The 21,735-nt window shown below is 43.6% G+C and overlaps 2 protein-coding genes across 3 annotated transcripts; one reads left to right on the top strand and one right to left on the bottom strand.

The window, feature by feature from the left end:
- Positions 1–154: 154 nt before the first annotated feature.
- ROMO1 (reactive oxygen species modulator 1) lies at positions 155–1,836 on the bottom strand. Of its 2 annotated transcripts, none has more exons than XM_070485824.1 (3): positions 1,695–1,836; positions 1,389–1,519; positions 155–486 (listed from the first exon to the last, which is right to left on the bottom strand). In XM_070485824.1, exons 2-3 carry the CDS (start codon positions 1,517–1,519, stop codon positions 240–242), a joined length of 378 nt encoding a protein of 125 aa, XP_070341925.1. In that variant the 5' UTR covers positions 1,695–1,836; the 3' UTR covers positions 155–239. The 2 variants fall into 2 exon arrangements, with proteins under 2 accessions (XP_070341925.1, XP_014706268.1); XM_014850782.3 differs by having other exon boundaries at positions 155–348.
- Positions 1,818–20,298, top strand: NFS1 (NFS1 cysteine desulfurase). The gene is made up of 13 exons (XM_014850781.3): positions 1,818–1,953; positions 2,542–2,651; positions 3,365–3,481; positions 4,071–4,154; positions 7,511–7,663; positions 10,986–11,079; positions 11,758–11,892; positions 15,036–15,193; positions 15,619–15,724; positions 15,805–15,886; positions 16,539–16,622; positions 17,041–17,130; positions 19,553–20,298. Exons 1-13 carry the CDS (start codon positions 1,857–1,859, stop codon positions 19,614–19,616), a joined length of 1,374 nt encoding a protein of 457 aa, XP_014706267.1. The 5' UTR covers positions 1,818–1,856; the 3' UTR covers positions 19,617–20,298.
- Positions 20,299–21,735: the final 1,437 nt, after the last annotated feature.

Below are 21,735 nucleotides of genomic sequence, written 5' to 3'. Positions count from 1 at the left end.
AATTAGGGTTTGCTAGAATTTATGGAAAGTTGCGGGCAGGCAGAAATGGACAGGCCCTGTGAAACATACACCAAATCTAATTAGGCCACATCAGATCTCTAAGCAAGTTGAGTAATCCGCTGAGAAGAAAAAAAATCCCTCTGTAACAGACATCCAGACTACTCAAAGACTTTTGTTTTATTATAGTACATGGGCTGAGACTGATGGGAGGGGGATGTAGTGGGCAACCATTGCCCTGATTAGCATCGGATGCCCATCCCGATGGCCATGAATGTGCCAAAGGTGCCGCCACTCTGCATCATGGTTTTCCCGATGCCGCCCATCAGCTCCCGACCCCGCATTCCGATCCTGAGAGAGGAAGAAACCAAGATGGGGCCAACTGGGAACAAAAATACAGGCAGAGGCGTTAACTGCTCTTTTCCAATTTGTGTTTCTAATGATGAATCAAGCACTCTTGAAGCCCGGCGGGACATTATCTCTTCCCACCTAAAGTGGATATTGACAAGGAAAAGGATCCATCAGGGTCTCTAGGGGGATTCTTCTGATGAATGTCATATTAACTGCCCTCAGTTTGTGGGAGGAAGCAGATGCAATGTAAAGTACATGGACAGGGAAACCAGTTTTCTGTGCCTGTTTTATCTCCAGGTTATATAAGATCCAATAAAGACATTCCTCTTTTAGATAGTTTCCTAGTGTTAAAACAATGATTGTGGAGTCAGACGTGGGTTCAAGGCCCAGCTCTGCAATTTACAGGCTGTGTCAAGTGTAAAACGGAGATCATATCATTCACACGATTGTTGTGACAACACACGTACAGCATTCAGCACAGTGACTGACAGTAAGTGCTCAATAAGTGGTAATTAACAATCTGGAAAAATGGGAATAATAGTCTACTACATGTGAAAATGACATGTCAGGCTGTAGAATTTATCTGCTTCATTTCTACATCCTGTTCCTAGTACAGTAAAACTGCTCAACAAGTTTGTTTCACTATGCACAAGTGGAAATAAAAGTAACAGGAACGATAGTAGTAATAACCATTTACTGAGCACTTAAAACGTGCCAGATTCTGTGCTAAGTGTGGTCTGATTTGATCCTTACAACGCTATGAGGTAGATGTTACTGACCTCATTCTACACTTCAAAGTCTAACTCCAACTTGCCTACGGGTAGGGGCCAGAGAGCAGTCTGAGTCAGAATTCGTATTCTCAAGCAATGAGGTTGCCGCCCTGTCCTTCCAGACTGAAGGTAGTTAGAAAATCAGTCTCGCTCTTTACAGGACAGCGAGGGAATTGGAACGAAGGAGGCTTTGTTTAGGCTGCAGGCCGAGTGGAGTGGGGCGGGAAGGTCCGGTAGTCCCGCCCAGAGATCACCGCCCGCTCCCCTCACCTGAGACAGGAAAAGGTGCCGAAGAGCGCCCCAGCCGCCATGCCCACGGCGCAACCCATCACAAAGCCCATCTTCACACGGTCGAAGCAGCTTGGCTGGGACTGTCCGTAGGGACCCACGGCCACCGGCATCTGCAGGGTTCGAGGGTTATGGAAGTGCGGGCCTAGCCGCCAGCCCGAGAGTCAGGCGGGGAGTGGGGACCAGGCCCAAGGGTTCGGGGAAGTCGGGGAAGGAAACTAAGCTCGCAGCCCGACTCCATCACCCTCTTAGCGTTCGGGTCCCCGCGCCGCGGTGCCCCCACCTCACCTCGCTCGCGGCCTCGGTCGCTCAGCTTACGTCTCACACAGAACGCAAGGCCGAGCGTGCTCACCGCCCGAAGAATCGCTTCCGGGGCGCGGAGCAGTACTTCCGGGATCCCGTAGCTGAGGACTGAAGACGCTTCGGCAAAGGGCCTCTGCTACCGGGACCATGCTGCTGCGAACCGCTTGGAGGCGGGCGGCCGCAGCCTTGCCTGCTGCTCAGGGGCCGAGGCCCGAGGCGCCCACTCGGGGGCTGCGCCTGCGCGGTACGCTCCGGGTCCCGCTCGCTGCCACCTTCCCTGCAGGCGCGGACCTCTCTCGGCCGGGCATTCACCTGAATAGTCCGGAGCGTCCCTCTTCTGCCGGTTACCAGACCCTTTGACCTTTCCTCTTGGCTACACCCCTCAAACTTTCTCAGACCGGCCATTGGAACGGTTGACTTCGCAGCGCCCCCTCCCTCAGATCCTGCCCCGCAGGCCCTCAGAGCCTTTGAGGCTCGGCCTTCAGACCTCTCCTGGCCAACTTTCAGAGATGTTAGTCCTCCAGCCAGTAACCTTTGGAGATCTTACCTACTCTTGTCTCCACATTGCTTCTAAATGGCTGTCTTTTCAGAACCCTCCCTACTCCCAATGACGCAATTTGAATTTTGTCGCCACATCCCCCTTTAAGAACCCTCTCTCCCTTACCGCCTTTTATAGTTTCCTCAAGTTTTCTGTTTTGTTCCCTTTTACACTGAGATTCGACTCCAGCATGCCTTAAACTTAATTCACCTCCATCCAGCTTTTACCTTGGAGGCCCTGTGTCTGCAGTTGCATCCTCTCTCACTTGGCCGCTCCATTCCATTTTCTTGTCAGTTGTAGACCTTGCTCCCCAGTCTGCCGTTCCCTCAGATACAGCCACTGCTGCAGAGGCCGAGACAGTACTGCGACCTCTGTATATGGATGTGCAAGCTACAACTCCTCTGGTAAGGAGGGAGGGGCAGCTTTCTCCAAGGCTGTTTACAGGAATTATATTGTAGAAGTGACAATGCCCAGAAATGGCGGGATCCTTGTAGAAGAGAGAGCCATTGAGAAGTGTGTACTGGGAAAAGCAACGAGCCAGGACTGAGGAGGCTTAAGTTGTAGTCCACTAGTAATGGCTCAACTACTTACTAGCTGTTGACCTTGGTCAAATTACTTCAGTGCAGGCACTATAGTAGTAGAAAAAGCTTGGGCTCTGGAATTAGCTGGACTGCTACTTAGTAACTGTGTGAATTGGGGCAAGTAACTAATGGGTTAAAAGACATAAAGCAGGCTTTAGAATAGCTTGGCACATGGTAATCACTTAAATATTAATGCAAGTTTTTTCCGATGCGTGGACTCTATGTCCTCACCCCTTGTAGATCACGTTGTATGGCAGGAAGAGAGACACCTGCAGACACAGCTGTGAGGACAAGGCAATGTTTGTAGATTACCTGGGAAGATGGTAGGATAGTCTGATTTAAGATGGATTGGGAATGGAAGTGTATTCGGCTGATATTTGGTTAGTATCTGAGGGGATGGAAGAATGTTTGAGGCCTAATCTAGGCAGTGTCTGAGGGTTGGGAGTGTGTTGAGGCAGGTTGGGCAGGTCTGGGGGGATGGAGTGGGGCCTGAGTTAACTATGGGCTCAAGAAGACATCTATTCTGTTGTGCTCAGGACCCTCGGGTGCTTGATGCCATGCTCCCTTACCTCATCAACTACTATGGGAACCCACACTCCCGGACACATGCTTATGGCTGGGAGAGTGAGGCAGCCATGGAACGTGCTCGCCAGGTTAGTACAGAGGATTCTGGGAGGTTCTGATGTCAGAGGTTCAGTGGCCTGTAGTAGACGTTTCCTTCTTGGTAGGTATGGGTGGAGGTGGAAATGGTTTGGGGCTCTTGCTGGAAGAGATTCAGAAAGTAGGCCTTGGAGTCCTTCTGAAGGCATTTGATTCGTTCCCACATTTCCTAGCTAAATGACCTTTGGCAAGTTAACTAATTTCTTTAAGCTACAATTTGCTTGCATTGAAAATGGAGATTATAATTATTTCTCTTCCCTAGGGCTATTGGGTGGATTGAATGAGATAATTCTGGTGATGTGTTTATTGACACAATGCCTATACATACTAAGAGCTGAATAAATGCTTTTTGAAAAACAGCATTATTATTATTATTTTATATTGGGCTGGAAAAGAGCCTGGGATCTGGAATGTAAGTGAATCTATCCTTTGTCTGACCCTAGTGGGTGCAGAACTTCTTCTTGAGCAATTGATAGAATGCGGTGGAGCTCTTCTTGCTCCAGAGCTCTGTCCCAGGTGTGTCTGCAGCTACATTCCTGCCTGGGGAACTCATGTTACTGATCTCTGTTTTTTGGCTTGCAGCAAGTAGCATCTCTCATTGGGGCTGATCCTCGTGAGATCATTTTCACTAGTGGTGCTACTGAATCCAACAACATAGCAATTAAGGTAAGAGAAGGGAACCAGAGGGCATATCTGCGCTTGCCTGACTTGGGAGATGGTATCCCTCCACCATTTGGGTTCATATATGTATTTCCAAGCCACCCATTTCCACCCTGTTGTGAAGAAAAGACACAGATAAAGACAGATTCTTTCTGATTTGTTGCTACCTTCAACCCTTTGCAAACTACTCTGTCTTAAGTCTTTGTTCCTATTGAACTGAGTTCAGTGAGGTAGTTGGATAAGAGAGGGAGTGGCAGGGCTGACCCCGTGGCCGAGTGGTTAAGTTCACGCCCTCCTCTGCAGGCGGCCCAGTGTTTCATTGGTTCGAATCCTGGGCGCGGACATGGCACTGCTCATCAAACCACGCTGAGGCAGCGTCCCACATGCCACAACTAAAAGGACCCACAACAAAGAATATACAACTATGTACCAGGGGGCCTTGGGGAGAAAAAGGAAAAAAATAAAATCTTTAAAAAAAAAAGAAAGGGGGTGGCTCTTGGACTCTTAACCACTTGGTTTTTTGGACGGCAGCTACTTCAGAGAGTGGATAATGGGACTCAACCTTTTGCCCCATCCTTTTGATCTAGTCACAATGAAGTCCAGAATACACTTGGAATTGGGCATGTTTCGCTGCTTCTTGTTACCAGCTTCACCCTATATATGTGATTTCAGGGCTTCCCTCCTCTCAGCCTTCTCTTTTTTTTCCTGATGAAATCTGTTTGCAATAAGTTCCTCCTGTTTCTTTAGATGTCCCAGTTTCAAGTGTTGGTTGCTGTGGTGTCCTCTGCAGGCATTCACTTGGTCAACATTCTGAGATCAGTCACTCTGTCCTTGGGACATGTAGATCTTTAGTGCTAACGAAAGTAAAATTCCACTCTCAGTAGTTATGTTGGTGTTTCATAGAACATAATCATGTTTGACTGGGCCTGGTTGTCAGGATCACTTGTGTAAATACCAAGGCTCTGATAAATTGTGGGTTGCTGTAGTTCAAATGCGGCTCTAACCCCTCTCACCATGTCTGTCAACTGTGCTGCCAGTATTGGTTATTCTGACCTTGGGCTGAGTGTAGGAGGCCTAGGACAGGCTCCAGAGGCAGTCAGCACACTGCCCAATGCCATTAGCAGGAAGCCACCCTTCTTTTGGGCTGCAGAGACCACAGACCCAGGGTGGAGGTCCCACGAAAGATGAGGATGGTTTCTGGAACAGGTACTACTGAACCAAAATGAGTTTGGTTAAAATCAGACTCTCCACCAGAAAGAGTTGTCACATAAAGTAAAATATATTCACAGCAAATAGGAGACCACGTGGAATCATTTCCAAAGTCATATTCCAAAGTTGTGGTGCTCCCCAAAAAGGGAAGCAGGTGTCTTTTATTTCCAGTAGGGAATGAATATTTAAAAGGGAAGTTTTGTCATCATGTGTAGACATGGGTCTTAGCTGGCACAGGTGCAGTCTGAAAACATGCTCTCATATATCACGTGTTATGCTAATAAGGCCTAAGCTCCATCTAGGGTGAAGATTATAGTATTAAGATGAGGAAAAGGGCACTTTCTGGTCATCTTCAAGTCATCTGCACAGGTGCTGCCCTTGCAATGGGGGTCTATCTGGTTCAGGCCGGTTGACGCTGGTATTTCTTCCCAACATGGCTCTGAAAACAACCTTGAGGGAGTGTTAAGCACCTTTAAACTTCTTTCAAGGCTGCTTAGGGAATGCACTGGTGACATAAGGAGCATTTTCAAAACTTTAAAAATGTTTGCTTTGAAAATCTCCACAGATCCCAAACTTGGAGGTCAAGGATTGCTAAGAATAGTTGTGACAGTTTTCCCATTAGTCTCTTAGATGGGTAGAGTAAATATCTATCTTCCATTAGAGGATTCTATGCTGTGGGTAACTGAGATAGGAAGGCGGGGGGACTTTAAATGTTTTGCTTTTTGTGTTCCTTGTCCTCGAGAATATACAGTTTTTAAGTACTTATATTTTTGGCCTAATTAGTTTTATATTTTGCTTTTAAAGAAGTACTCCATAATAAGCTCTAGGGGGACAGGGTTGCATATTTTAATTTTTTTTTAATTTTTAAAGGTCATTTATGCATATGTGGTAAGATTTTTTAACCCTACAGAAAGGTTTAAAATAAAGTGTAAGTTTTCCTCTCCTATTCTGACCCTAAGTCCTGCTCTGCAAAATTATTCTGTTAATCTAAACTAATTCTCTTTAATATTGTCCCAGAAAAAAACTTATACATACATGTAAGTTTGCTTTTAATATTTCCGCAAATTGCAGCATGTCACACTTATTCTTCTGTAACCATTAATAACATATCCTATGTTCTTCCATTTCAAAATCCCTAATTTTTAATATATTCTTTTTCACAGAGTTATGTTATCACAATTTACTATTCATTTCTGTGTTGTAGGTTGTGTTTAATCTTTCCACTTTTTTAAGGATTGTAAATATAACTAAAGCATATTTTATCTCTATAGCTTCTTCTGTCTTTGAAATATTTCCCTAAGGTAAATTCCCAAAAGAGGAATCACAGTTAAAGAGTGTAAATACAGCTCTTTTTTTTTCCTTCTTCTCCCCAAAGCCTCCCAGTACATAGTTGTATATTCTAGCTGCAGGTCCTTCCGGCTCTGCCACGTGGGATGCTGCCTCAACATAGCTTGAGCAGAGCGTGCAAACTTAACTACTCGGCCATGAGTCCGGCCCCTGAATACAGCTTTTAAGACATCTTTCTTATATGATTCCAGCATACAGAGATTATAGCGTAAATACTGCCATCAGCAAGAAATGAGTATATGAGTTTCACTTCTACACTGCCAGCTATGGGTATCAGTATCACCATATTAGCATATTTTGCTATTTAAATAGAAATAAAAGAGAGAGGCTTTTCCCTGGGATGCAAGGATAGACATGTTCCCTATTTTCCACCTATGGTGTAATAAAAAATAACTTTAGTTTTTGTCCTCTGTTCCTGGCACAGAGCTTAAAAAACCCTTGGAGTTTCCTGAATAATAGAAATGTCTTTTGTTATTCATAACAAACCTCTTTGGACCATACCTGAGTTTATGGTAATGAAATGACTCATGGTGGGCCCTTAGATAGTTTCAAGGGACAGACTGGTCACTCCAAAAAGACCAAGCATGTGATTAGAGGGTTGGAACTTTCAGCCCTACTCCCCTGTAGGGAGGAGAGGGGGACTGGAGATTGAGTTCAGTTGTGCAGCCAATGATTTGGTTAGTGCTCCAACATCAGAGAATGTTGGAGCATACCGCCTTTGCCCACTTTCGCTTTACAAATGAGATTGAAGTCATTACTGTCTCTCTGAGTATATTCTCCTTCCTTCCACCACCACCAATTTCTAGGGGGTGGCCAGGTTCTACAGGTCGAGGAAAAAGCACTTGGTCACCACTCAGACAGAACACAAATGTGTCTTGGACTCCTGCCGTTCACTGGAATCTGAAGGCTTTCAGGTCACCTACCTCCCAGTGAAGAAGAGTGGGATCATCGACTTGAAGGTAGGAATGAGTCTTGGAAGGAGGGGCAAAATAGGAGGAACTTGGCTTCCACCTGTAAATCTGTCTCTTCAGCCTCAGCTTGAGCTTAAAGGACTAGAGCTAATGGTGAGGGTAGAGTTTAGAGAAATAGGCTTTGCAGAGAAACTGAGTTTGTTCCCCTTGAGTGTATACCATTGTCCTTGTCTCTGGAGGATGTGTTTCTCAGCTTTGTCACTGCTTCCTGGTTTGTATGAGAGCCACTGGCAGGGTGGCAGGGACTCACACTCACCATAGCAGAGCTATGGCCTCCTCCCCTGCACTGATGTCTCTCATTCCCCCTCAAAAGGAGGTGTAGTTTTGCTTTTTTTAAGATTTTATTTATTTATTTTTTCCTTTTTCTCCCCAAAGCCCCCTGGTACATAGTTGTATATTCTTCGTTGTGGGTCCTTCTAGTTGTGGCATGTGGGACGCTGCCTCAGCGTGGTTTGATGAGCAGTGACATGTCCGTGCCCAGGATTCGAACCAACAAAACTGGGCCGCCTGCAGTGGAGGGCGTGAACTTAACCACTCGGCCACGGGGCCAGCCCTGGAAGTGTAGTTTTTTTGAGGAATATTTCCCTTTTTGGCCTATGTCCTTATATGTCCATTTTAGATAATGAGTCCAAGCATCTTGTCTACTAGATTTTGGATACTAGAACTCCTAGACAAATCCTAAGATGTAGTTTGTAGACAGAGCACTGTCATGTGCAAACAGCAGTAGTTTTACTTCTTCCTTTCTGACCTGGAGGCCTTTTATTTCTTTTTCTTGCCTAATTGCCCTGTCAAGAACTTCTAGTACAAAGTTGAATAGAAGTGGTGAGAGCAGACACTCTTGTTTTGTTCCTGATTTTAGATCAAAGCTTTCACCATTAAGTATGATGTTAGCTGTGGATTTTTTTGTAGCTATTTTTTCATGGATGTCCTTTATCAGGTTAGGGAAGTTCTCTTCCTAGTTTGTTGAATTTTTTTTTTTTTTATGAAAGGGTGTTGGATTTTATCAGTTGCTTTTATTGTGTCTATTGAGGTGATCATGTGGTTTTGTTCTCTATTCTATAAAATGGTGTATGCATTGATTGGTTTTTTTGGTATGTTGAATTTGTATTCCTGGATTAAATCCCATTTGGTCATGGTGTGTGATCCTTTGTATATGTTGCTAGACTTTGTTAAAGGATTTTTGCATCTATATTTGTTAGAGATATTGATCTGTAGTTTCATTTTCTTGTGATATCTTTGTCTAGTTTTGATATCTGGGTAATAATGGTCTCAGGATAGAAGTGTTCGTTGTAACCTACTCTTTCAGTGTGGCAGACCACTATGCCCCTTCATAAAACCCTTCATTTTAGCTACACTGCCTTCATATCTCCCTAATGTGCCCTGGCCAGTCCTCCTTTGGGTCTGTCTTCACATATCCCCTCACCTTTGATCTACTCTCCTTTTCTTTGCACTTACCTTGATCTTCTCTCTCTCCTAAAAACTTAGCTGAAGTCCCAGCTGTCTCATGAAATCTCTTTGATGCTCCAACCCCTTTTAATCTCTTTCTTCTCTAAATTCCCTCAATTAGTTACTGGCTTTTTACTTCTGTGCTCTGTTGTATGCGTATGTCTATCTCTCCACTAGGCTAAATTTCTTGAATTCTAGGAGTGCGTATTTTCTGTGTTTTTATTTCTCATAATGCTTAACATAGTGCCTTTCTTTCACTTCATAGTATTTATTGTGCCGTAGTGCCAGACACTGGGGATAGAGGGATGAAGAAGACAAGCCTAGTCCCTGCCTTCAGGGAGCTTACATTTTAGTGAAGGGGACAGTTAACATGTAAACAAACAGATAAATGAAATAATTACAAATTGGGATAAATGCTATGAAGGAAGCGAACAAGAAGCTGAGAGAAACATAACATTGAGAACCTACATTATACTGGAGTCAGGGAAAGCGTAATAGATGTTGGGGGTTGGTTAATAATGCCTTTAAGATAAACATTTCAGTCAGATGTGGTCCCTATCTCAGTGTTGTTAATAGTAACCTTGATTTTTGCCACTTTGTTCTTTGCAGCTTACTCTGACAACGTTACATAGGAAAGGCTTCCCTCTCTTTTTTAGTAAACTTTTAATTTGTAAATAATTATAGATTCACATGCAGTTGTAAGAAATAATATAGAGAGATCTCGTGTATCCTTTACCCAGTTTCCCTCAATGATAACATCTTATAAAAATACAGTACAGGGGCCGGCCCGGTGGCGCAGCAGTTAAGTGCACACGTTCTGCTTCCTTGGCCCGGGGTTCGCCGGTTCAGATCCCAGGTGTGGACATGGCCCCGCTTGGCACACCATGCTGTGGTAGGCATCCCACATATAAAGTAGAGGAAGATGGGCATGGATGTTAGCTCAGGGCCAGTCTTCCTCAGCGAAAAGAGGAGGATTGGCAGCAGTTAGCTCAGGGTTAATCTTCCTCAAAAAAAAAAAAAAAGAATAATCCTTAAAAAAAAACATACAGTACAATATCACAACCAGCACATTGACGTGGATACAATCTAACAATCTTGTTCTGATTTCCCCAAGTTTTCCTTGTACTCACTTGTGTGTGTATATTTAGTGTTTAGTTCTATCCAATTTCATCATGCGTAGGTTTGTGTAACTACCACCACAGTCAAAATACAATTTCATCACCACAATGATGCTTCATATTGTTCTTTTAAAACCATTAATTTGATCTCCATTTCTTTAATTTTGTCATTTTGATATTGTTATATAAATGGAATCATATAGTATATAACCTTTTGGGATTGGCCTTTTCACTTAGTATGTCTTTGGTGAGTCATTTAAATTGTTGCACGTCTCAGCAGTTTGTTCTTTTATTACTGAATAGTATTCCATGTTATGGAAGTACCACAGTTTGTTTAACCATTCACCTGTTGAAAGACACTGGACTCTTTCTATTATGAATAAAGATACTATGGACATATATGTATAGGTTTTATTGTGTGAAGTTAACTTTTTATTTCCCTGAGATAAATGCCTAAGAGTGCAATTACTGGGTCTTATGGTAATTTCATGTTTAGTTTTAAAGAAACAAAAACAGCCAAACTGCTTTCCAGCGTGGCTGTACCATTTTATGTTCCCACCAGCAGTGTGTGAATGATCCAGTTTCTTTGCATCCTTGCCAGCATTTTGTGTTGTCATTGTTTTTATTTTAACCATTCTGATAGGTGTTTAGTGAAAGGCCCCTTTTCAAGACTAAGCTTGCCTACATTCTGAGTTAGGGAGGACTTTGTTGGTACTATATAATCTCCTTACTCCTGATATTTTTAGGAACTAGAGGCTGCCATCCAGCCAGATACCAGCCTGGTCTCAGTCATGGCTGTGAACAATGAGATTGGAGTGAAGCAGCCTATTGCGGAAATAGGTGAGTATTGTGAGTGGACCCTGATGCTTTCCCACCACTGGGATCTATCTGAGGAGCTGGAGTGGACTGGTTAACCATAACACTTTATAAGTGCAGTAAGGAAATCAAGGGAAAGAGAGCTTCAGTTTCTTGTTCAGGGATGTATTATAAGTGGCATAGCCAGCAGTTGAATCCAGGTCTCGTACCCTTTATGTTCTTTTCATTTTACTGCAGTTGGTGCAGAAAACAAAACAAAAAACTCCAACCTTTTTTTTCTTCCTCTTTCATCTTTTTCACTTTAGAACATCTCTTTATTATGCTTACTTAGAGCCAGAGGCTCACCTTGTAACCTCTTAGGCACATTCGCAAATAGATCTATTAATCTTTGCTTCTTCTAAATCAAAAAGGATCTAAAAGTTAATCTGATACATTGAAAGGCCAGTGTTAATGAGGTAGGAAGAGTCTTATGCATCAGAATATTGGGTGTTTTGATTTGGTGCTTTGCACCTCCTCTTATTTATTCTGGTCAAGGAAGCTGTATGAGAGAGAGGAAGAGAAAAGAGAGAGATTAATTTATTATATGGCTAGGGACTAAAGCCAGATGCAATTTTGTCTTAGAACTCATGGTACATTGTGGGACCACTACCAGGTGACTTACCAACATTTCGCTATGGTTCTTCCCCTCTGTTCTTTCCTTAGGGAGGATCTGCAGTTCAAGAAAGGTATATTTTCATACCGATGCAGCCCAGGCTGTTGGAAAAATCCCACTTGATGTCAATGACATGAAAATTGATCTCATGAGCATCAGTGGTCACAAAATCTATGGTCCCAAAGGTACTAGCTCCTCCTAGAATTCCTCCTCTCTGTACTCCCAGCAAACCCTTTGACAGATGTTCTTTGTACTCATTTGGGACTACCATTGCCCTTAGAGGAAGTTTTACATTCAGAGTGCCTTGCAGAATGCCAGTGTCATTTAGCAATAGCCAAGAACACTTGCCTATTTGTAGAGTCTCACAATTACTATATAGCAGACCGTTTTTCCCTGGTCTCTTTAAGAAAATCCTTTGAAAGCATGTAGATGTTAATTTGGTTGAGAAACAAAGGGTTTTGTCATGTTGAATTTAGCTAGATAAGTCCAGCTATCTTGTCTGCCCCACTATGATATATAGAGCAAAATTCTGAGTCCTTCATTCCCCATGTCTTGCTTTAGACTAGAGGAAGATTATATGGACTTTTTTTTAAGATTTTATTTTTTTCATTTTTCTCCCCAAAGACCCCCGGTACATAGTTGTATATTCTTAGTTGTGGGTCCTTCTGGATGTGGCATGTGGGATGCCGCCTCAGCATGGCACGATGAGTGGTGCCATGTCCACGCCCAGGATTCGAACCAACGAAACACTGGGCCGCCTGCAGCGGAGCGCGCGAATTTAACGACTCAGCCACGGGGCCGGCCCTATATGGGCTTTTGTATCTCTTGGTATTTGTTCCTAGACTTAGTCTTCTGTGCTCCTGTTAGTCTCTCAAGGATGCTTGTCTGTTCCCTGTGGTCCTTTTGGCCTAGGAACGTTTTCTAGTTAGAATTCTCCCTCTTCACCCCAACCTTCGGGAAGACACTGCTGTCCTCTGTTTTATGGAAGTAGCCATAAAAAACAAACAACACCTCCTCTGTCTCTAGGGTGAGGACCTGTGGTGGTTGGTAGTGCTGGTACACTTTCTCTGTTTGCAGGGTGTGTCATCTGGGTGTATACCCTGTGGAAAAAGGTGTGGTAGCTTCTGGAAGTTTGTAAGATGGCTGCTTCTAAGGGTTCCAAGAGGTGGTAAAGAGTATTTTCGTAAGCTATTATTTTAAAAAGCCCAATAGGCATTCTTTCTTTAACTAGAATATGGCCTTTATTGGCTTTTATTGTAGATCTATCTATTTTGGATAAAACCAATGAACTCATATTGAGCAGAAGCTGTGATCAGCACTTAAATGTGTACAGTTATCTCTCAGTACCAAACTCCTGCTTTCCGAGCTCAGGATCTAAGTAGATTTAGATTACATAATATCCTTCACTATCCAGACATGGGATCTGAGCACTTGTTCTCCGAACTTGGGAACTGCAGAGATTCAAATAGTGTAGGATACTTGAATTTGATTTTGTTTTTAAAGGGGAAATGAAGTCTTTCTGAATAAATGCAGTTTGGTACATAAATTATTTTAAAACTAGCGTCCTTTATTATAAATTTGGGAACTAGTCCTTTAGTTTTTATAGTACCTGCAAGCTCCGCCTACATGGTTGTTCTGTGTGGAAGAAGATGAACTTCATCAAGTGCTCAATCTATTAAAAATCTCTTGACTACTTAGTGAATATCTTTGCATATTCATGTTCATATTTTAGTATGAAATTCCTGGAGCTGGCCTCGTAGCTGAGTGGTTAAGTTCATGTACTCTACTTTGGTGGCCCAGGGTTCACCAGTTCAGATCCTGGGTGTGGATCTAGCACCGCTCATCAAGCCATGCTGCGGCAGTGTCCCATGTGGAAGGGCTAGAAGGACCTTGAAGGCTAGGCGGACTTTGGGGAGAGAAAAAGAAAAAAAGAAATTCCTGTAAGTGGGTGTGCTGAGTCACAAGTTATACACATTTTTTTTTTAAAGATTTTATTTTTTTCCTTTTTCTCCCCAAAGCCCCCAGTACATAGTTGTATATTCTTCGTTGTGGGTCCATCTAGTTGTGGCATGTGGGACGCTGCCTCAGCGTGGTTTGATGAGCAGTGCCATGTCCGTGCCCAGGATTCGAACCAACGAAACACTGGGCCGCCTGCAGCAGAGCACGCGAACTTAACCACTCGGCCACGGGGCCAGCCCCCTAGTTATACACATTTTTAAGTTTTGATAGACTCTGGGAGATTGTACTAATTTTTACTTCCATTCTGATCTCTCCCTGTTTTTTCCCCAAAGTTTTTGTTTTTTTAAAAAATTTTTTATCCTATTTAGACAAGGTACTATATTCACATGGTTCCAAATTCAAAAACTACAAAAAGTACATGGTGGAAAGTCTCTCACATCTGTCTCCCAGCCATGTAGTTCCCCTCTGGGGAGGAAGTTTCTTGAGTATTTTTCTAGAATTATTCTGTGCACTTGGAATCACATATATTCTTCCCTTCTTCTCCTTCTGTTTTTTACTCAAAAGATAGCATACTGTACTTATTGTTCTGTATCTTGCTTTTTTCACCTATCAATGCATCTTTTTCTTTTTTAAACTCAAGTACAGACTTTATTCAGATTTCACCAGTTTTTTTTTTTTTTTGAGGAAGATTAGCCCTGAGCTAACTGCTGCCAATCCTCCTCTCCTTGCTGAGGAAGGCTGGCCCTGAGATAACATCCATGCCCATCTTCCTCTACTTTACATGTGGGACGCCTACCACAGCATGGCGTGCCAAGCAGTGCCATGTCTGCATCCGGGATCTGGGCGGCCGAAGTGGAACGTGTGCACTTAACCGCTGCGCCACCGGGCTAGCCCCCATCACCAGTTTTCTAACAATGTATCTTAGAGATTTTACAGTGGCAGTACAGAAGGAACTGCCATCTTTTTATACAACCCCTCATTTTTTTATACAACTGCCTTGTATTTCATTGTATGAGTGTACCAAATTTATTTGCCCATTTCCCTGATGGTGGACATCTAAGTCGTTTCCAGTCTTTTTGCTATTATGAATAATGTTGCATCGCATGATACCATTTCATACATGCATAGGGAGCTACTTTAAACCATTTTGGTCATTAATCCTTCTGGTAGTTACCTTCCTGATATGAAATCATTTTGATAAATATTAGGCTTTTAGTGTTATTTCTTCTTTTCCTCCAACTTTTTTTATTTTGAAGAATTTCAGCCTTACAGAAAAGATGAAAAACTATTTTGATCCCTTTGGAAAGTGAAATTTTGTTTGAACTCCATTTTTCTTTTTCTCTTTTTTGTAACAAACTTTGTTTTGCAGGGGTTGGTGCCATCTATGTTCGCCGCCGGCCCCGTGTGCGTGTGGAGGCCCTGCAGAGCGGAGGGGGGCAGGAGCGGGGTATGCGGTCTGGGACAGTGCCCACACCCTTGGTGGTGGGGCTGGGGGCTGCGTGTGAGGTGGCACAGCAAGAGATGGAGGTATGAAGAGAGCAGTCCCCTCCTACAACTTCTTCCCCTCTGCTAGGTCTCCTGTTAGAGGCTTCTTGGCATGACTGAATCAGATCTCTGCCGGAAGAGGAGGTTTAAGAAAACCATCCTTGTCCCGGTGCTGCAGACCTCTTGTTCTTAGGGAAGTGTTATGGGTTCCAAAACCCAGGCCCTTTCAGTAGTTATCAGTTCATTTATTTCTGGGTTATTGAAACCATGTGTCCAGTTACTGAGTACCTTTGCATGACAGGCGCTATGCTCAGTGTTGGGGCTACAGTGGTCTCCATGAGTAACACAGGACAGTAGATGGGTCTGATGCACAGTCACTTCTGGGCACAGGCAAAGGGCTCCTCATCATGTGTGTTTCTGAGCTGTTGATGGTCACTATGCTTAGTTCTCCCTTGCTTGCTCTTCAGTACGACCACAAGCGGATTTCAAAGTTAGCAGAGCGGCTGACACAGAAGATAATGAAGGGCCTTCCAGATGTGGTGATGAATGGGGACCCTGAGCACCATTACCCAGGTATGGACATGCCCTTTCTATTCCGATTCTGGAAGAGCCTGAGTCTCTGAGACTCCTCTCATAGTGGTGCTTTCTTCTAGGCTGTATCAACCTCTCCTTTGCGTATGTGGAAGGGGAGAGTCTGCTGATGGCACTCAAGGATGTCGCCTTATCCTCAGGGAGGTGAGTTGAATTGGATAGACAGGGACTGTGGCAGCACTGATTAGCCTGGCTTCTGAGTGTTATAATGGATTATTAAGCTTCCCAGTGTGGAGATGAGAGGCACAACAGCTCTTGGTTAAGAGTAAAGGTCATTTTGTAACCACCTATTTTTTAGCTGGCTGGACACAGGCTGTAGTTTGCCACTCTAGGAGGGCTTCCTGGGATAGAATTTTGTGCCTTTTGTGGTCCCAGGAGATGCATATATCTGTTCTAGCTTTATACTAGCAGTTGTGTTGCAGGCCTCCAGAAGTGAAGTATGCTTCAAAGGCCAGCAAAGGTTTAGCTGCTGTCAAGTCTGATGCAAATGGTGTATTTGGTCATAGGGGAGTGGCACATGGTCCTCTGCTTCCTCTTGTTTTCAGACCAGCTCATGTGGTCATATTTTGGCAGTGTCCTTGCTCAATGAGGGTATCCTTCATACGGGTCTGAGGAGCTAAGTTCACATCCCAGAAACTGCAGGCAGCATTGGGCCCTTTAGCTCTGCCAGATTAGAATGTCTCTTTTGTCTCAATGGTATGACTCCAGGGGCCTGGGGAGTGGAAGCAAGGCTGGGGGTTTGTGGCTAAAAACAGATGATGGTGAACTGAGCATGGTTCTCTGTCTTTCTCCTCAGTGCCTGTACTTCTGCATCCCTGGAGCCCTCTTACGTCCTTCGAGCAATTGGCACTGATGAGGATTTAGCTCACTCTTCTATCAGGTCAGTCAGTTGAGCTGCAACATTTATGAAAGGCATCCTCTTTTGTGTTTTTCATCTCCTGTTGTAGTCTTCCTCAGTCTGGTTTTCCTTATCCATTCTTATTTCTTCATGGAAGTTTCTAGAGCAGTGATTCTCAGACTTCATTGAATATCACCAGGGAAGTTTGTGAAAGATGATTTCTGAGTCCCACACTCAGAGATTCTGATTCATTAGGTCTGGAGAAGAAGAAGGAAACTTCTCCTCAGGTGATTCTAATGTGGGTGGTCCACAGACCATGCTCTGAGAAACTGACCTAGAGGGGAAGGACCATGTTCTCTCCTTGTCTTTTGTGGAGTAGATCCTCAGTGAGTATTTGCTGAATGAATATACCCCAGTGCCAGAGCTCTGATGCAGAGCTCTCCTCCTGTTTCTTTTTCAGGTTTGGCATTGGCCGTTTCACTACAGAGGAGGAAGTGGACTACACAGTGGAAAAGTGCATTCACCATGTGAAGCGTCTTCGAGAAATGAGGTATGTGCTGTTGTACCAGAGACCCTTTGGAAGAAATTGCAGTGTTGGCTGCTCTCTTGTCCTCAGACTATGTGCTCACACTGCCAAAAACCAAAGTTTGAGAATATCTAGCTTTTAGGATTTAGAAGTTTCACAAAGCAAGAAAGTGGATCTCCTTGGTTACTTGTATTTAGAATATGAAAATGTGTTTTTAAAAACCAAAGAATTGGGGCCGGCCTGGTGGCACAGCGGTTAAGTGTGCATGTTCTGCTTCTCGGCGGCCCAGGGTTTGCTGGTTCGGATCCCGGGTGCGGACATGGCACCGCTTGGCAAGCCATGCTGTGGTAGGTGTCCCACATAGAAAGTAGAGGAAGATGGGCACGGATGTTAGCTCAGGGCCAGTCTTCCTCAGCAAAAAGAGGAGGACTGACAGTAGTTAGCTCAAGGCTAATCTTCCTCAAAAACAAAAAGCAAAAACCAAAAATCAAAGAATTACATAAATTCAGATGTTTTTCATTATTGTTATTGATAGTATTGATAGTTGTCATTGCAGCAATATAAATAAAAAATTTGTGATTTGTAGACTAAGAATAGGAAAATTCCCTTTAAGATAGGGATTGTTTATTTTTTTTTAAAGATTGGCACCTGAGCAAACAACTATTGTCAATCTTCTTCTTTTTTTCTTCTTCTTCTTCCCTCCAAAGCCCCCAGTACATAGTTGTATATTCTAGTTGTGAGTGCCTCTGTGCTATGTGGGACGCTGCCTCGGCATGGCCTGATGAGCAGTGCCGTGTCCACGCCCAGGATCTTAACCAGCAAAACCCTGGGCCGCTGAAGCAGAGCTTGCAAACTTAACCACTCAGCCATGGGGCCAACCCCGAGATAGGGATTCTTAATTTGGGTTCTGTGGCTGGACTTCAGGAGTTACAAGATAGCCCTGAAATTATATCCTAAATATTGTGCAGTTGTGCATTTTCTTTGGAAGAAAGTCCATAGTTTTTGTCAGATTCTCAAAAAGTTAAGAACCACTACTCAGTGTTTTCTTTGTAAAGGTGCTTACAAAGGTCAGAGATCCTTTACCAGCCAGCTGCCACCAGGGATTCTCCTAGTAGTCATAGAGCTCCACTTCCTCCTGGGAACATTGAGGCTTCTAGATTTTTTCAGAGTCTGGCTCTGTTTTGGTTCAGTTTGACTTCTAATATTCTCTTGGTCTATAGAGTGAGGAAGTTCAAGTATATACCCTGCTTCCCTTTGTGAGCTCTCCCAGGCTTTTCTGGGCTCTGGATTTTTCTTCCCAGGTGCTAGTTGTAGTGCTTAAATATCTACAGCTTGCTTAGCTTTCTTGGGCTCAAGATTCCTCCTTTGCTTGGCTTTTTGGTATTCTCTGGCAACACTCAAAGGGCATTTCTACTGACCATGCTGCCAACAAAGCTTTATTCTTTCTATCTGTATGGTTTCAGCATCTTCACCCTATTCCTTCTGACTCTTTACAAACTGAATTCAGCCTGGTGCCATTAGCCCTCAGCCAGAGCTTTATTTTGTGAGTCATGATAATAAGTGACCTTCCCTAAAGAGGAGGGGCAGGAACGAGATGGCTAACTTTAAGGAGCCAAGGAAAATTTCATAAATAGAAAGGCATGCTGGGAATGCATAGTGTAAAGGGGAGGGATAAGCCAAGAGTAGAATGAAATTGGGAAGAAGAAAATTAACTGGAGAAATCCAAACCACAAATCCTATGGTCATAACACACTGAAGTAATATCTTGTCTAGGAACATTATCCAAGACGTCCAAGCTGCAGGGGGTCAGAGCTTAGCAGAGATTTCTCAGCAGCAGTTCTTGTGTGAGATGGGATGACCAGGTCTAACATTCAAGAGGTCCTTTTGAATTGGAGCCAGGGATGTTGGAAGCACAGTCCAACTCTGGGGAGATGAAGCTGGCAGGAATTGGGTAAGGGTGCTACATACCCAGGTCATTTAGGGCGAAGTTCTAGCCCTAACTGAGAACTAGAGCAAAACCCAGAAAGAAGTGCTGAAAAGTGGTCCATTTGTGGTGGGGGTTAGTAGAGAGGCTGAAACTTGCTGCTCACACAGATCCCAAGGGTCTTGGTTCCTCCAGGAAGACTGTGACCACAGCCTCTCATGAATGGGATGAGAGCTTCCTGAATATGACCACACCTGATGCCATTGGCTTGGCCCAATTGGAGCTGAGCCTGGGTACCTAGTTATTACTGTTTGTTGACAGCTGGGGAGAACCTAGAGCAAATAAGGACTTACAGATAGCTGGGAAAGACTTGCTAGCCACTTGTGTTGGGGTCTATCAGAGCAAGGGAGTGGAGGAGAGACAAGAACAGATGGAGGCAAGTCAGGGCTCAGGGCCTAGGAGCCAATGTTGTCTGCTTCCTGTCTAAGCCCTCACTCATCCAATACCTCTTCTCTTTGGCAGCCCTCTCTGGGAGATGGTGCAGGATGGCATTGACCTCAAGAGCATCAAGTGGACCCAGCACTAGAAGAGTGGGCCTCTGTCTTTGTACTGGCCCAGCCCCTGCTGCCTCACCAACCCATGCACAGCTGGGCACCTTGTTACATGCAGTGGATGCTCCATGTTCAAAGCAGAGTTGGGATAGCCCAGTTGACTTCAGCATCAGCTCCCCTCCAAGAGAGAAACAGAAGAAAACTATCTTTCCCCACCCTCAGCTCCTTTGTTGGGAAACACTTCCCATTTGTCTCCAGTAGTCCTTCTCTGGTCTTATAGTGAGTGCATAGTCCCATCCTGAAACAGGAGGGACATTTGCTATGCTATTGCTGCTGGGCATGTCTCTGTCCTTGGTGGGGAGAGCCAGAAGAACTGGAAGAAGGCTCTTTGTTCAGGAATCCCGATGCTGCACGTGGACATTTGAGTTGTCGCTTACTGCTGCTCAGCAAGACTGACTTCTTTAGGAACAAGCATAATCAACTATGACTTAAACTTTTTTGTGGCTCCAAAGGCCACCTCTTCATCTTGAGTATAGACTGAATAGCAAGTTTCCTAGAAGGCTTGTCTCCTTTCTGTTCTTGTCCTCCTTCCTTTCTTTGACCTAATAGAGCTAGAAATACCTATGTGAATCCACCCATTATTCTAATAATTTATATTTCTTTTAAAAAATTTGTCAATGTGCAGATTCGAAAAATAAAATCACCTTCCTCCATTTACTCTATGACTTTATGAGAGGCTCAGGGGACAATTCCAAGCTGCACTTGGGAACTGTGGGGCAGACTGTCACTCGAGTTTATTTCCATAGATGACTCAGTCTGCTTGCACATCTCTTCATTCAACAATTATTTGAGTGTCTGTCAGGAGCCTGACAGTGTTATGGGTTTTGGGGATACAGTGGTGAACAGGACCAAAAAGGGCCCTGCCCTTATTGAGCTTTCATTCTAGTAGAAAAACAGAAAATAAAAAGGAAACAAATAAGGCTATTTTAGCTTGTGATGAGTACTATGGGAGAAATAGAATGGTAGGAGGAGATGATGGGGAGAACCTACTATGTTGGGTGTACTAGGCAAGCTTTTTTGAGATGTTACTTAAGCAAAAATGTGATTTCCAGCTATGGAAAGAGCTAAGGACCAGTAAGGGATGAGAAGGAGCAGCAAGAGCAAAGGGCCTGAGGTATGAAAAAGCATGCTGTGTTTGAGAAACCAATAGAAGGCCAACAGAGCTAGAGTAGTATTTTTCAATTTGTGGATCTGAAACCATAGGTGGACAGTTGCCAGCACTAAAAAAAAACAAGAGAAAAAATAAATTTGAGTACATCATGTATTTTAAGTATTTTATTTTGATTATATATTTGAATGTGTATACCAGGTTATAAACATATCTTATGTGGGTGATGGTCAAAAAAATTTGAAGACCACTAAGTTAAAGTATGATGAATGCAGATGGACGGGGAAGGAGGAGATGAGATTATATAAGTTTTTTTAAAATAAAATTTTTTATTTTGAATAATTTTAGATTTAGAGAAAGGTTGCAAAGATAGTACAGAGTTATATATTCATCACCCAGTTTCCTCTAACTATAACATAAAACTATAGTACATATGTCAAAACTGAGATTAACATCTGTATGTTAGTATAAACTTCAGATTTTGTTCAGATTTCACCAGTTTTCCCACTAATATCTTATTAGTTCCCTTATTCTGTTCCAGGATCCAATCCTGGATACCACGTTGCATTTAGTAGGTTTTGTTTTTAATACACTATATTATACCTACAAAGAGTACATAATATTTCCGTATCAAAATAATACTAAAGTGCAGCTGTCTGGGGAGTTAATGAGGTCTGGTAGGTAAGGCTCCCTGGACCGAAATTTTTTAATGGGTAAAAACATCAGGTAGGTTTTGATTCTTCTGTCAGGGCATCATCAATAGAACTAGGCGTCACTCTGTGGTCCATTTAATCCTCAAAACAATTCTGCGAGATAGGCACTACCTCCCTCCTTTCGCAGAGGCTCGAAAAAGTGAAGCAATTGGCACAAAGTCCCGCTGGGAGGGGCCGAGCCAGATACTGGTGCCCATCCCACCGCGCAGCCTCCCTCCCCCAAAGCCGGGGCTACTGAGAAAACGTCGCAGGCCGGTACTCTTAGCTCCTCTT

This window comes from Equus asinus, chromosome 15 (genome assembly GCF_041296235.1).
Source record: "Equus asinus isolate D_3611 breed Donkey chromosome 15, EquAss-T2T_v2, whole genome shotgun sequence".
Taxonomy (NCBI): Eukaryota; Metazoa; Chordata; class Mammalia; order Perissodactyla; family Equidae; genus Equus; species Equus asinus.
Note: the sequence above shows the minus strand (reverse complement) of the source record. Positions and strands in the feature narration are given on the sequence as shown.

Coding starts and splice junctions, on each gene's coding strand:
- ROMO1 (XM_070485824.1), bottom strand. CDS start 1,519: ATGCCGGTGGCCGTGGGTCCCTACGGACAGTCCCAGCCAAGCTGCTTC. Junction 487..1,388: donor GGCACCTTTTCCTGTCTCAG/GTGAGGGGAGCG, acceptor TATCCACTTTAG/GTGGGAAGAGATAATGTCCC.
- NFS1 (XM_014850781.3), top strand. CDS start 1,857: ATGCTGCTGCGAACCGCTTGGAGGCGGGCGGCCGCAGCCTTGCCTGCT. Junction 4,155..7,510: donor CCAACAACATAGCAATTAAG/GTAAGAGAAGGG, acceptor ACCAATTTCTAG/GGGGTGGCCAGGTTCTACAG. Junction 11,893..15,035: donor CAAAATCTATGGTCCCAAAG/GTACTAGCTCCT, acceptor TTTGTTTTGCAG/GGGTTGGTGCCATCTATGTT.